Genomic DNA, 16,134 nt, shown 5'->3' with positions numbered 1-16,134 from the left:
ATGACGCTAACTGAGACTTAAGATATGCAACAAGATTTTAGCCGATATCCAAATGAAAGTGTTGTCATCTGGTAGCTCCAGTGCTGAGATGATGGAGCATATAGTGAGAGTCTGGAGGGCAGTGAAGCCTGCCAGCTGGGATCTCTTGTTGAGGACCCAGTCATTAACAGAACAATTGGCAAAAGGGATGATCAGCCTTGCACCCCCAGGAAGCGAATCCTTACAGCCATGAGGGAAAGATATCCTTCCAAAGAAAATGTGATGCTTAATCTAATTAAATGGATCACTGCTGAAAAAGGTATCTGGAGATACCAGAGATATCCAGATTATTGGCTGTGGTGAAGATGCTGTGTGACAATGTATTTGTGCCTGATGATCCTCATACAATCCGTGATCCCTAAAGAGCTAGGTGTTCACCAGTTATGTGGCAGAAAGTCACAGGAATTGCACCAGAAGTGTCTGCCAGTACACTGGCAGCAATGAAATGGAAAGATGATGAGAGATCCCAGGTGAGTGATTTGGTTACCGCTCATCAAGAGTATGAAGAATATTTCATCTCCTCCATATGGGCCTGTGTCTCTCAGCTGTAGAGAGTGTCCAACAAACTCTAGATGCTCAACAAGCTTCATAAGTTTGACTATGAGGTCCAGTAATTCAGAAACCCTGTGTCCTACTTTCCACATGTATGAGCCAACATCTCATCTATTAGAAGCAGACATCCTTGTGGTCTTCCTGTTCAAGTGAGAGGTAACAATGAGTATACACTGTGTGCCACCTTATAGTTTTGACTATGTGGTCATGAGGACGGTATGAGGAAGTGGGATGGAAAACCCACCTCAGTCCTACAAACATGGGTAAGTGAGTTACAGAGAAGGTTAATCACAAGTAAGGGCTCCTCAATGAGAACCACTGCTCCTCTTGACACTATAGATGTTCTGATTTTGATAATTAGTCTTTTGCTATACATCCATGAAAAATGAGTGTTGGATGCAATAATCAGAATAAGAGGGGCCCTGCCTCCAGCCAGGAAGAGGTAGGGAATAATTGAGTGTGTTAGGCTGTGTAGATTAGATGGCCTAGCACATCAGAACCAGAACCAAGAAGTATTAAGCTGATGTCTGCCAGATTTAAATTATTTCTCAACATAGATATTATTAGCTATGAAAGAGAAGAAAAAAATAGAAGTGTCAAGGAAGAAGCTATGATGTGGCTGGCAACTGTATGAAAGCCTTTTAGCTGGACTTTTCCTTCCAGCACTCAGTAACATTTAAAGAGAAAGACCTGCCAATAATGCTAGAAGCTGCACAAGTGGTATTGATCTCTGTACAGGGAAAACTCAGATCTTGATAATAAAGAGCAGTGCCGTTAACAAAAGGAGATAAGCAGCCCAGACTTTTGCTAATTATACTTAATGATTAATGTGTTGTGGAGATGAAGTAATATGGTGAAAGGAACAGATTCTGTCAGCTGATATTCACTTGATTTCTTCTGGCCTTGTTAGTAGCTGTGATTACAGCTAGGAAGTACTGCAGGAGATGACACTAGAATTTTTAGAGCAGAAAAAAAAGGCTAAGGGACAAGGTACGATTGTTGCTGTTGAACAGAGAAAATCACAGCACTCACCTATATATGCAGTTTCTTATGTTGTATGGGTAAAGAATATCTGGAAGCATTGTGCTCTGTTAAGGCAAGTCTACAGTTGTATGTCAAACTCTTAGGGATGTAAGTATTATCTCTTAGGAATCTGGTATGATTGTAAGCACTAGAAATCAAAGAGCCTTGGTATTGTTTCTAGTATTTAATGCAACCCTGTTCACTTCCAGATCACAGAATATCTGCATATAATACCCAAAGTGCATGCCTCTCTTGTTCAGTTGAGGTTCCTGTGACATCCCTTATTCCTGTTGTGTTTTGGTTCTGTCTAATAATACCTTGTCAGACAAAATTATCATTATTTGTGTAATTTTTCCCATTCTTTTCTTAAGTAAGTTTCATAGGAAGTGCAACATTTGATTTTGGTTGGATCTTGAGGTTCTGGAACAAGAAAGAGAAGATAAGGGAGAATTCATTTCACTCTGTGTTTCCTTTTTTTTTTTTTTTTTTTTTTTTTTACTTTTTTACAGCTGTTATGTTTTGTAAAGTAGATAACACTGGGGGAAGAAAAAGAGATTAAACTAACACAGATAATTTTGAATTGGAGATATAGAAAACATGGAAGCTGAGGTGCAGAAGATTGGGCAATTGATTTCCAACTTTGGCTTCAGTTATTAAAGATTTTTATTCTGTTCAACTGAAAACATATAGATAAGATTTAGATAGACTACTAGATTTTAACATCAGTTAATGTAACTTTGTGATCATCTCTCTTAAGACTTGTGTTTTATAGCCACAAAATTGCATTCCATGCTTCAGTTTCTGTGGCTAAATTAGAATATCTATTGAACGAAAATTTAAGGAACTAATTTGAAATACATTAATTTTGAAATGCCCAAGTATGAACGAGAATCCATCATTCATAATAAAATTCTGTAAACTACATTTATAGTCAATCTTCTCAAACTTACTTAAACAATATAAAACTCAGGGATAGGCCAAGGGAAGGAAAGTTCAAATAAAATAGATGTAAAAGTTCAGTGACAATCCGCAGTATATACAAAAGTTGTTAACTATAGTTGTTTTGTAGTCTTTATTTACAACACTTCAGGCTTTCCATTTTGAGTAGGGTATGTGCCATCTTAATTAGAGGAAGAAGTTTTCATATGGGCTGAGTCAGCTGTATGTTTTGTTTGTTCTCATCAAACTGTTCAGTTATTTGCAAATAAATTACAAAGCCCTGATGTGTTTTCAATGGAAATTATATTCTTAATTGGTTTGAGAAGAAGTTCCTGTAATCATCAGTTAAAGAATACTGTCAATTGCTCACTCATGGCAGTGAGATATGTCAGGAAAAATAGCTACTTTTGTATACTGTGTTTTCCTATACATTAACAAAATAAACTTGTGCAGACTTGTCTATACAATGGATGCTACTTCAGTCTCAAATGCAATTATAAACCTGAATGCAGTTTTGTTTCAGAATACAGCTGTCTTCCTAAAAAATGCCACAACTGTCATACTAAGAGCACACTTGTGCTTAGTCATGTCTGCCTGACTTATTTGTGTGTTTTCATGGCTTTCAGGAAAACAACACCAACGTGGCAGTGTAAGCACAAGCTAGACTGTAGAAGTGCTCACTCACTAACAGAGTTATTATCCAGTTCAAAAATGCAAGGGCAAAGATTACTCTTAATTATGCCTCTCTACCTCCAGTGAATATAGCAGTTTGCTACGGATTTCATTTGTAGCCATAGAATTGCTGTCAATTTAGTATCTTGCTAATTGTAGAATCCTTGTAAGTGAGTACTCCAGGAAAATAACCCTGCATTATTATTAGGCTGTAGGCTGGTTCAACAAGACTATCAGGCATAATATTTTAAAGCAAGCTTTTTAAGAAATCCTGCCTGTGAGTATTATCTTACTTCTGCTGGCTATCTAATCAATACCGACAATATATACAGCAAGCTTTAGTTTAGAAATCAATTATTTATTATAAAATATGGATCTTTGGCAGTAACAGTTTGCTCTTCCTTATACACAATATGATATCTTCTAAGTTAATGGAAAAGATGTGAAAAGTTTCAGCGTGGACAGTCATTGAAATCAGTTCTTCTATTGTCCACAGAATCCATTATTTATTATTATTAATCTAAAGACTTCTTATTATCATAATTGCCACAGCTTAGCTCACCACAATGTGAATGTCCTCCTTTCCACTTGGTTTTACCTAATTGCCAACATGAGAATTGAAAATAATGGCCCTGATTGTATGTCCACTGTGTTGTTTGCACCTCAAACGAGCTGACAGCCTTCTATAATAGCTGTGGCAGTGCTTTTTTCTGTGCGCTGATTTGTGTTCCATTGCAATATTATTACATTTTTAAAAATTATTATTTGCTATACAAGTGTGATAGTCTTTACATCATGGTTTCTGCATATATATGTAGTTCTTCTGCAATCAATCTAGCTATATATACTGTCTGTGGAAAACCCCCAAATCATCAAATAAATAATAGAATAACCTTCATTCTCCCCTCCCAGGGTTGTTTGCATTTTCAGTAACAATTAACAATACAAGTAAGGCATTATATGAGTGCTCTAGGCACAAGTTGTTACTGCTGTAGTATATCTTTTGAAACAGGTTTTAACACACAGTTAAAGTATGCTTGCTGCAATCCCTTCTGAGCTCAAAGATCAGAAAGTTTATCATTGGAAATTGTCAGTGTTTTCCTCCCTAGCTTCTGAAACTTCATTCTTAACACAAAGTTATGCATTTCTGGGACTAAATATCCTCATGGTATTTTTGCTTTCCTATAAAAGAGAATATGGCCAGTGTTTGATAATCTGACTCAATAAACATAAAAATATAAAAGGATCACAAATGTGTAATAAAAATATAGTAGTGAATTATTAACTAGTGTGATTATAGTCGGTCAAGTTTTACAGTCAGAATGCTCATTTTGCCCTGGTTATTGAGTTGTATGCCTACAGACAGTACTGTAAATCTTCTAAACAATTAAAAGGTATTTCCCAAGCAGTCTTATATAATATTTTTTACCAGAAGCTGAACTGACCACAGAGCAACACCTTTCTCAGCACTTTCCCTGCCTCCTTTAACAAAAGCTGCCCTCAATTTCCAGTGAAGAGTGGGTACTGCCTGCCTGCAGAAGAAACTTAGAAAAAAAAAAAAAAAGTAACTAAACCTGTTAACACAGGCAAACCTGCTAGGAATAAGCCTGACATGTATGTCTGTGTGTGCGTTTGAACAGCCTGTGACAACAGCCCTCAGCAGCTCCCTTCTTTCTGCCTTTAGTTTTAAAGCTGAAACATTACAGATTTGATGAAAGTGAACTTATTATTTAAGTGACAAATAGATTGCAGTGTAATTTTGTTAAACAGAAGTCTAATTCCTCAACAACATCAAGGAATCAGAAAATACTCATTAACTTTCCTAGAAAAATCCAGTAAATCACTGCTAAGAAGCAGAAGCCTGTTACAGTGATTCTTCAGAAATGCAACTGGCAATTAACGGTTAAGAAATATCTAGAATAAGGAAATATTTATTGAATAGAATTTAGCCTCCACAAAAGTATTGAATTTCTTCTTAGACTATTTTTTATCATTTTGTTTTGTGGTTCTTTTTTCAGGAGTTGCTGCTTTGGATTCCAGTGTTTCAGGGAAGATTGGTTTGCGAGCCGTCGTATATTACTTCTGCACTACAGTCATTGCTGTAATATTAGGTACTAATATTAGGTTATAATGTTAAAATCCTCAGCATTGCCTAACTAGAAGTATATGGTACTGTGACAGTACTAATTTGCCAAGACAGCCTGGTGAGGAGAGACAGGAATTACGCAGACATTATTATACACACTTATAGCCAGATGCACAGAAAATTTAGTCCTGCTATTCATGGTTGAACTGTGTTCATATCCAACAGGTATATTGCAGGCAGTTTTGCTTTTAATTTCAGGCAAGATTAAAAGCTGTCTAGTTAGGTAAACTGTGACCAGCAGTGGAAATAGGAGTGAACATCTTGCCCTTTTTAAGGCCTTCCCTAACTACAAAGTAAATTTCCTCAGTAGCAATATGATAGATTCTCACATGCAAGAAAGTATTATCTGTATCTGTATTTTCTGCCTGAAAAAGTGAGAGAAAATATTGCTGTCCTTGTCACTCTGTTCCCTTCTTAAAATGTTGTTACCTTTTCTGCCAGTTCCAGGCTCCACCTTGACAACTCTGAAGTCCGTATCTCTTGCAGAAAGTTCATTCCCTACAAGAAGCCTTGAAATCTTATATATTTACATAATTAGACATCTTCAGGCTGTGTTTTTAAATAGCAAATAGAATTAAACTCTCTGCTGTCAGCTGCCATGTCACTTATGGCTTATCATTGTTTTCTGAGTGAATACTGTGCACAGGTATCACACTATCACCTACTGAAAATAAACTGTTGGATAGTTATTTGAAGGACAATATGTGCATTGTATGTTGTCTGCAAAGTGATATTTAACTATAGAAAAAAAATCATGTACTGATGTGATACAGACATTTAGACTTGAATCATTCCTTGATGTTACATTCATAGAGAATAATATGTCACTGGGTAGGATAGTATCTCATCTGTCTGGAAATTACAAACGAATACACAGTGAGGAAGGCTTAATAAAGACTGACATGGATCTTTGGAATTGTGCCAGCCCTGGAAGAGGGATTAAACTGAACAACCTCCAGAGGTTAAATATTACTTGTTTTACTGTACAAATTTACACAAATGAAATTCTGCTTTTATTTACGGCTGTTATTAGAAAATTTTATATTTGTATCTTGCTGAAGGACATCTAGATACCTTGTCCTTGCTGCAGTGAGATTTAGTAGTTTGATTTACTTTTTGTTTGTTTGGATTAAAAAACAAACAAACAAAAAAAGTGTATATCTGGAAAAGACTAGTATTTCATGTAAAATGCCTAAAATGAAGCCACTAATGTCAATTAAAAGTTAGTTCCTGATTTCTATAGTCACAAGGTTAGACCTAACATTTTCTGCCAATAAATTTTTGTTTTATTCTGCTTCAAAGTAAAACATAAGTTTCTTAGGTTACATTATAGATGTATATACATTATACATCACTAGCTATAGACTAGTTTTACTGAAACAAATAGAATTTGATGAATTTAACTCATGAAGAATTTGCTATACAGGATGCTTTACATTAGCAAGAGGCACCACTGTCTCTGCTTGCAATGTGAGCTCTTCCCCTACTTCTCCTTCTGTAGGGATTGTCTTAGTTGTGACCATTAAACCTGGAGTACCTCAAACAGCAGATGAAATAGACAGAGTGGGCAGCACCCCGGAGGTCAGTACTGTTGATGCCATGCTGGATCTGATCAGGTGAGTTGTTTTTTTTTTGTGGTTGTTGTTTCCATGTTTTGGGGTGTGGAATAATGTAATTGTGTGTAAAATTGTTTACTATAATAATAATTAAAAGCATATAAATAATAAATAAATAATAAATAAATAATAATTAAAAAGTCATAATGCATAATACAATAAACATGCTTTCCAATGATGTTGGAATGAATAAGGAGAGAATAACTTGTTTGCTAGCAGGTTTGACATTTTAGAGCAAGTTTCAAGTGGTTTGTTAAAATATGTCGCATCAACATTTTCTAAGGGAACTTTATCACAAGTCTTTTCTGTGTAATGTCCTGGTATATAATAGATATGTAAAATGGTTAGAGTGAAGCATCCCCTAGAAAACTCTGGAAAAGATTTGAGCAGATTTTCAGGATTGATTGGAACTAAACAAATTCTAATTTATTTAAGGAATTTGGTAAAATCAACAAGAACAGTAATAGTGGCTAAGTACTCACTGTTTCCTCACAAATGTTTCTGAGGATTTTTTTTTTCCAACTGCCTCTGTTCTCTATTCTATATCACTATTCCTACTCTCTAGAATTTTTACATAATCCATCACGTAAGATTAACTGCATTCTATCTAACAGTGACCTTAGCATTCTTAATTTCATGAAATGTGACTGACATTTGTAGATACAATTCCAGATTCACAGTTGTTCGACATTTGTTGTATGTACGTATAAACCCATGTATAGGTGTATGTATGTACATGGCTTGAAAGAATCGTATTTAATAGCAAATGTTTGTGGCCCTTTGGTGCATATGTCCCAGTGCAGATCAAGGTATACCTCTATGGCATGAACAGATCTCAATCCCATAGCCACACATCTGACAATCCACAGTTGTCTCAGGTTCTATCTCATCCTGCAGTTCCTTGGAAGGTTCACTTAATTCCTTGTGATAATTTGCAGCAGGAATAAATTGGTGTGCTGTGTGATCAACTGCTTAAGAAAACCAAATGCAGTCTGTTATCAGTAACTTCCACATTAATATGTCCATGCACGTTAAAAGAACTGATGAAAATCATTGCATAAAAACATCCTTCTATAACAAGAAGCAGAGTGAACCATAATTTAGTCTACTTTGGGTTTTTACTACAATTTATACTAAACAAATGTAAGACTGTAAATTAGAAGTCACAGTTGAAATTTAAAATTCTGTTTAAAGGGAATTACGATTATTTTTTCTACATATTATTCAGATTTAAGATCCAAATCCAAACTATCATGTAAAGACTGGTGAAAATCCCAAGCTTGTAAAAACTACTCTTGCTTTCAATTAAATTTTACTTTAAAAACTTAAAAAATGAAGCCAAAGAGTTTGTACAAGATCTTAAAAAGACGTAAAAAAATCTCCTGCATTATAGAAATGGACTTTCTCTGTACCAGATTGGTTATTCAATAAACATCTGTTTTCTGCAATTGTTTGAATGTTGAAATTGGGCACCAGAAAGGAGGCATGCAACTGGGTTGCATTGCTTCTGATCTAATTTCCTTACATTTCAGTGAAAAATTGATGTTGGAATAACAAATGGAAATCTTTCATCATCTAGATTAATTTATGATTTCAAAACTACAATAGAACATTAAATATGTGGTACTTCCATATTCTTTTTATCCAACATACATTTTACAAGTCACCTGAAAGACTTCAAACTGCCTCCTGTATTCCTTGAACAATTGGTGGAGGTGACACAGCAGAAAAAAAAAGAAAAAAAAAGTGTAGTAGCTAGCAAGCAGAAAAATAAAATATTGAAAAATAAGCTCAAAAAATTCAAAGTACAGAAACAGACTGATCATTAGAAGTCCTGAATCTTTGATTTTTCAGGATTGAATCTGTCAGCGCAAGCTACATTTTTCTCTGGGTAAAGAAGCACAATCTGATCTGTCAAGCAGCAGATTTTATCATTTTATTTAGATAAGCAGTGTTTGTAGTCTAATGTTAAAGTACCTCTACTTTTAAAATAGGAATATGTTCCCAGAAAATCTTGTCCAGGCCTGTTTTCAACAGGTAAGTTTAAATACCGTTTTTTTGTTACTGTAATTTTCGTTGCTGACTACAAATTTTTCTTTTATGTCTCCCAAAATTATGTAATACAAGAATTCTTAGAATGCCAGGATTAACTTAGTCTCCCATATAAATACTTTTTTTAAGGCATCTTGGTTTTGTATCCATTATGATAAAAAATCTGTTGTCAGCTCCAGATCAACCTTTGCAAAAATATCCTTTTTAGGACTTGAATGCAGAAATCAGCCATTGTGTTAATATATTTTTCCATTCTGGGATGGGCAGAATTACAAGAACCATGTTGTGAGAATTTACTTCTTCTTAAAAATTCTCTATTATTGATGAAATTTGTGTAACTAAGCCCTCACACCACTTTATCTCACATGCAGTGTCCATTTCTAGAACTGATGATTGATCTTGAGAGAAAGGAGACACCTCTTTTGGAAGCAGTGAGATTTGGAAGATGAAAAAGGAAACCCTTGTCTGTATAGTCTTACTTCAGATTCAGTCATCTTAATCCATAAACATATCCAACTGTGTTTTGTGATTATCTCTGTTTTTCCTTTTTGTTTTCCCTAGTGGCTACCTACCAGTTACTTGAAGTTTGTATGTGAGATAGTTTGCCTTCCCCATCAGATAATTATATTAACTGTCCTTCTGCTCACAACACTAAGTGTCTTCCAGTTTACAAAACTTCTCCATGCAGATGATTTCATATGTTAACAACTTTAAGGACAAATCTTGTGCCTCACTGAGCTATAAAATCCTGTACTAAACCTTTTAGAAAAAAAAAAAAGTAGTTCATCTTTTTATGGGCCACATAATAGCAATATTGGTGTAACTATCCTGATAGTGGAATGCTGTAAGCATCCTTTATAGACAGTGAGACTATCACACCTGCTCCATTGGTGTAGAAGATGAAAGCAGTGTGGGTTGAATCAGGTGCATCAACACAACAGACCTGTTCTAGAGTGGCTGAGTTTCCATAGTGTTTCCATAGAGTTTCCATACTTGGAAAGAATGTTGATGAGACTACATCTCAGCAAAAAAAGGCTTTGTCTTTGACTGGAGCTATGTCTTATCCCCTGCAAGACTGCAGCAGATCCACCAGATGCCTAGGAATCTGAAGAGCAAAATTTACAGCAGATTACTGTGAATCACTTGTTTCATACACAAAATCCAAAGAAAAAAGAAAATGGTGGCTCACATTAATTGGGAAATAATGTATGTGTATGTCAGGTTGCTTCATTTTCCCCTTATTTTTAGTGGGCAGCTATGCCTTTGTTTGTTCTTCAGTTTCCTCATATTTCTAAATCACCTCTTGTTTTTGAAACAACTTTTTCAGTACAAAACCAAACGTGAAAAAGTGGAAGATACAACTGGTGTGGATAAAAATGGCTCCACATTTACAGAAGAACTTGTTACAACTGCTACGACAGCAGAAGTTTTGGAGGTGCGACTTTTATTGCTATATTTCATAGTAATATGGGAAGTGAGAAGGAAGAATATAGATTAAATCTGATGTAATTGTTATCATAGAACTACAGGATGGCTTGGGCTGGAAGGGGTATTAAAGACTGTTCAGTTACAACCCCCCTGTCATGAGAAGAGTTGCCATTCACTAGATCAGACTGCCCAGGACTCATCCAAACTGGCCTTCCACATTTCCGGGGATGGGGCATCCACAGCTTCCCTGGGCAGCCTGTGCCAGTGCTTCACCATTCTGTGAGTAAAGAATATCCTCCTAATATCTAATCTTAATCTCCCTTCTTTTAGGTTTAAAATGTTCCTTCCTGTCCTATCCTTATCAGACCATGTATAAGACAATCTCCATCTTTTTTAGAAGATCAGTTTAAGTACTGATATTGAAGTTAGTGATTGAGATAAGTAAGGACATGGTTGACATGTGGTTGACATGGTAGAAGGAAGGAATGCTATTCAGAGGGACATCAACAGGCTTGAAAGGTGGGTCCGGGTGAACCTGATGAGGTTCAGCATGGCGAAGTGCAGAGTTTTGCACTTGGGCCAGAGGAATCCCAGGCATCCATACAGACTGGAAGGAACAATCCTTGAGAGCAGCCCTGCAGAGAAGGACCTGGGTATCTTGATGGATGAAAAACTTAACATGAGCCAGGAGTGTGTCCTTGCGGCTCAGAAAGCAAATGGTATCCTGGGCTCCACCAAAGAGGGGTGGCCAGCAGGGACTGGGAGGTGATTGTCCTCCTCTACTCTGCTCTTGTGAGGCCCCATCTGGAGTACTGTGTCCAGGTATGGAGCTCCCAGTACAAAAAACGTGGAGAGAGGGTCCAGAGGAGAGCCACAAAGATGATCAGTGGGCTAGAGCAACTCCCCTATGAAGACAGGCTGAGGGAGCTGGGCTTATTCAGCCTGGAGAAAAGAAGGCTGCAGGGTGACCTCATTGCAGCCTTTCATTACCTAAATGGAGCCTACAAACAGGAGGGGAATCAACTCTTTGAAAGGATAGACAACAGCAGGACAAGGGGAAATTTAAGTTGAGGGAGGTAAGATTTAGGTTGGATGTCAGGGGAAAATTCTTTGCAGAGTGAGTGGTGAGGTGCTGGAACAGGCTACCCAAAGAGGTTGTGGATGCCTCGTCTTTGGATGTGTTCAAAGCCAGATTGGATGGAGCCCTGGGCAGCCTGGTCTAGTATTAAATGGGGAGGTTGGTGGCCCTGCATGTGGCAGGGGGTTGAAGATTCATGATCCCTGAGGTCCCTTACAACCCTGGCCATTCTCTGATTCTGTGATTCTGTGATGGTACATAGATATATTTTAGGAAGGGCATAACATGAAGTAAATTCTAGTGGTAATTTTGAGGATTTTCAGGTAGGCTTAAGAAAACGTGAGGACTCCATTCGTTAATAAGCAATATTAAGTTTAGTGTATTATATAAGGAAACAGTGGATTTATATCCTCCATTAAATGTATATGCAAATTAATTGTCAATTTGCTGAGAAATTAAGGAAAACACTTATTATTGGAAGTTTGCATATGTATCAGCAGTGTGCTTAAGCAGCAGTGAAGTAACTGAGTATCCCATAAATAAATAAACAGAAAATCATAATAAAATTTTGTGAAATGAAAAGTAGAAAACATTTGTTATGTAATAGCTTGCTATTCTAGAAAGAATAAAAAAAAGACGAAAGTAAAGAAGATGTCTAGCAAGTTTCTGATTTGAGGTCTGAAATGCTTATGGGTTTTGAAAGTTTGTAAATCCTTTAATTACATTAGAGTAAGAAAGGAATTCAATATTCTGAAAACATAGAACTGTGGAAAATAGCAGGTCAATGTTCTTTTTACTGTACCTTTTCCAAATTTCATCTCATATGTATTAAGATCATGAGAATATGGGCTATATGAAAGGACATGAATTAAATTTTGAATGCAGTAAGCAATTCTGTCTTTCATATATGAATATTACACAAACTGAGGAGTGTGCAAATGCCTACCTAGGTAGTGTGTTTTTTATGTTATATTCTTCTATAAATTATGCAGTGTCACTGATTTCAGCTGAAAAATAGATTTCTAACTGAAGGCAAAAGTGCACAGCATCATCCCAGTTCTTACACAATTGACTGTTTTAATAAATCTGGGCAAAAGACCTTGACTTGCATGGAAGTGACCACAGGGATTCTCTGTCAGTTGGGTTTTGTTCCCCATAGCAGGAAGTAAGTCTTGAATATATTGAAGGCATGACTGAGTATACCAGACCTTACTATTTGTGTTGGAAGTCTATAGAAAGTTGCTTTACTCTCACCTAAGATTTGGTTGGATTGCTGCATAGGTCTAAAATACACAACTTTTAAAGGCTCCCAGAGTAGAGTGATTGGGGTAAAGCTCTATGTCTTTTCAAAAGTCTAACTATGTTTTCATCTAAGAATACTTTAAAGTAAACTCAGTGTTTTCAGATTGTAACTTTTCTCCCTTGAATCTGATATATAGAATAAAACTCAAGAATATAAGATCGTGGGCGCGTATTCTGATGGCATCAATGTTCTTGGCTTGATCGTCTTTTGTCTTGTTTTTGGAATGGTTATTGGAAAAATGGGAGACAAAGGACAAGTTCTAGTGGATTTTTTCAATGCACTGAATGAAGCTACAATGAGGATAGTTCAGATAATTATGTGGTAAGTCCAAGGACATACTGGCATGTTCTAACAATTTATTTAAGTGAATTTCGTCTTTAAGTGAAAATATAGGAGTGGACTTATACTTCATGTTTGCTTTTGTATATGTGCTTTACAGCAAGCAGCTTTAAAGGAAGGCTGGTAAGCAGTTTCATTCTCCATATTTTGATCCTTTTCAGGAAACTAGAAACAAGGCTTCTACTTACTGTATACTAAAAGAACAGTGCCACTAGTACACAAATTTTTCAGACATTCTCACTGGAAGATCATATCAAGACTGTGTATCTGTGCTGATGATTGGAGGGCTGTAAATCAGTACCAACATGGCCTCTTCAGTCTTGAACACTATTCCCTATTGTGTTCACAGAGTAACTGTTCTTGGAGTTAAGTTCATTTAGAAATATAAATTAATGTACAAGCCACACAACTGAGCAAAATGTGAAGTGATATGCAAGATACAGCTGGCATCATTTACGTTGTACTTGTAGGCTTTGTGAGACAACATTCTCAAAATATTCTCACATAATGTTCCCAGATAGAAATAATAATAATAAAAAAAGTGCAGCACCTCATCTGATAGTATTTGATTGGACTTCATAGCAATTAACAAAACTTGTGTCTCTACAGTAGTTGTTGAGCAGATCACAATTACAGGATGAGCATCATAAAAGCACTCTCTTCTTTCCAGATTTTGATCCTACATGCAAGCACATTATTTTACTATGGTTCTCTGCTCATACTTGCCTGTTTCACTCTGAAAGTAACTTAGCAGATCTCTTCCTTTCATGGATCTTCTCTCCATTCCAGCACACTGAAGTTTCTGCAAAACAGTAAGCATATTGAAAGCTAAGCTGCACACTTCTACCTTTAGAGAGAGGTAGTTCTATCTCTGCAGTTTGCTCTGAGCTATATAGCTCATCCAGTTCCCAACTGAGTTAAAGCTCTGTGGAACAGGCTGCCTCACTGTGCAACTAACAATGCTCTAGAGTTAGCATAGGATACAGATAAAGGTTTCTCCCCATATGCTGACTATCCTTTGTTTTTCATGTGCCCAAGTTGGTAGCTATAGACATATATAGTATGTCTCTAGAATGGGAGCTGCTGCTGTAAATAAAGTAACCTTGGACACTGACAATGTGAGGAACTAGTTCTGCTTTCACCCTTTCGGAGCTTAGCAGAAACCAGGAATCCACATTTGCATCCCCCATTACAGGGGGAAAGTACTACTTCATTCATGAAGTGAAGCACAGATATTTTTATTAATTAGCAATTAAAAATTTTAAATATATATTTTTCATAAATTCACAGATTTATAGATTAATTGGAAATTTTCATCTTGTCTGTGTCACAGCCTTCTCTGTGGAGCTAAAAGAAATGAAGCAGAGCTGGTGCTAGTGTAAGCCCTTTGATTTTGCCTTTGATTTTGTCTGTTGCAGGCCACAGCCCATGCAGCTATTCATTACTGCTAGAAGTGGCTCTGTGCACTCACTGTGGAAAGAAGCCCTCCATCAGGAAACACACTGATTATGTGCTATCCCAACATATTAAAATCATTCCCTTATGCAAGTGATTCACACATGGCTTCTAGTGCTATAGGACAACTCCTGGAAGAGCAAGAGTCCTATACATCTCTGTGATTTCAGAGAGCACTTTGGCTTCAGCCCTGAAAACATCCACTTTCAAATAAGGTTAAACCACTCATTTTCTACTGTAGGACAAAACTCGCTCTTTTTCCCAACTTCTGTGTATTCTGCGACACCATGCCATGCAGACAGACTATATACAGAGTTAAATTTCTTCTTTCTCAGTATTTTTTCTTCACCTCTAATATAATTTTGTTTCAAGCAAGTAAAATCAGATGTATAATACAGTATCAGAGGAAATTCTTCAGACTGTTTTAAAAAGTTACACTGCGCAAGACATTATTATTTAATGAGCATGAAGTATTTCTGAGAATAGAATTTTAATTGTTCTATTTTTGCTCTCTAGGTATATGCCAATTGGTATTGTGTTTTTAATTGCTGGGAAGATAATAGAAGTTGAGGACTGGGAAATCTTTCGTAAACTGGGTCTTTATATGGCTACAGTATTAAGTGGGTATGTCATATTCTAAAAATGATATTAAATATATACAATTTTGGGGATTCAGTTGATTGCAGTTTAATTTTCCACAATAACCGGTGTTTTCTAGGTCAAATACAAAAATTCCTGACAGTGAAAATCATGTTTTGTTTTTAAAAATGAGTATTTTTTATCTATTGTTGTATTCATTATTTTATCTTCTCACCTTGATGCTGGAATAGATTATGTCATTGCATTTTTGAAAGTAGAAAAGTTTCCAATTTTAGAAACTAGAAGTTGGGAAAGAGTTAGAAGTTGGGAAAAAGGGGCTTTGTAGGCTATTCAACATACAAGAATATCAGAATGAAGTTGGGAATCAGTATGGGACCTCAGAATCCACTGTGTGTCAGTTCTGCTTCCCTATACAGATGCATTGTGAATGCAATACTCAGTAAATTATGCTAAGCCCAAAGGACTTTGAGCACTTCTCACCTTGACACAGAGCAGATTGCTGATACTGACAGATCATGCTGTCAGTTTATCTTTCAACACAAAAGTAGCTGTTGAAGCTGCAAAACCAGCAGTTGTTAACTGCATAACGTAGCCAAGCATCAAAACACCTTTGCTATTCTTTCTGTAGACCTCTGATTGTGGAGAGCAATAGTAGGCAGAGGCACTGACAGAAAACATTTGCAGATTTGAAAATTGAGAAGGGGCAGCTTAACTGCTTTAAATGATATAAATTGTAACACTAGATCATTATATTCTCTGAAGAATATTACTGCAAAAAAACAACAAAAAATCTCTTTGGAAAGATAAATAGTTATTACGGACCCAATAAATCAAATGTATTTAAATTGCTATTTTCAGTTCAGTGAAGCATAGATTCTAGGCTGCCTTGGTT

General features: G+C 36.3%; 1 protein-coding gene across 1 annotated transcript in view; it reads left to right on the top strand.

Annotated features, from left to right (window-relative positions):
* Positions 1-16,134, top strand: part of SLC1A1 (solute carrier family 1 member 1) — a 52,851-nt gene that overhangs the window by 24,686 nt on the left and 12,031 nt on the right. Inside the window, exons 3-8 of the mRNA XM_052700944.1 lie at positions 5,244-5,336; positions 6,873-6,987; positions 8,982-9,024; positions 10,367-10,474; positions 12,985-13,169; positions 15,159-15,266. Coding sequence (XP_052556904.1) covers positions 5,244-5,336; positions 6,873-6,987; positions 8,982-9,024; positions 10,367-10,474; positions 12,985-13,169; positions 15,159-15,266 — 652 coding nt within the window. The remainder of the gene's footprint in view (positions 1-5,243; positions 5,337-6,872; positions 6,988-8,981; positions 9,025-10,366; positions 10,475-12,984; positions 13,170-15,158; positions 15,267-16,134) is intronic.

Source organism: Tympanuchus pallidicinctus, unplaced genomic scaffold (genome assembly GCF_026119805.1).
Source record: "Tympanuchus pallidicinctus isolate F22 unplaced genomic scaffold, pur_lepc_1.0 scaffold4, whole genome shotgun sequence".
In the NCBI taxonomy this organism is placed as follows: domain Eukaryota; kingdom Metazoa; phylum Chordata; class Aves; order Galliformes; family Phasianidae; genus Tympanuchus; species Tympanuchus pallidicinctus.
Note: the sequence above shows the minus strand (reverse complement) of the source record. Positions and strands in the feature narration are given on the sequence as shown.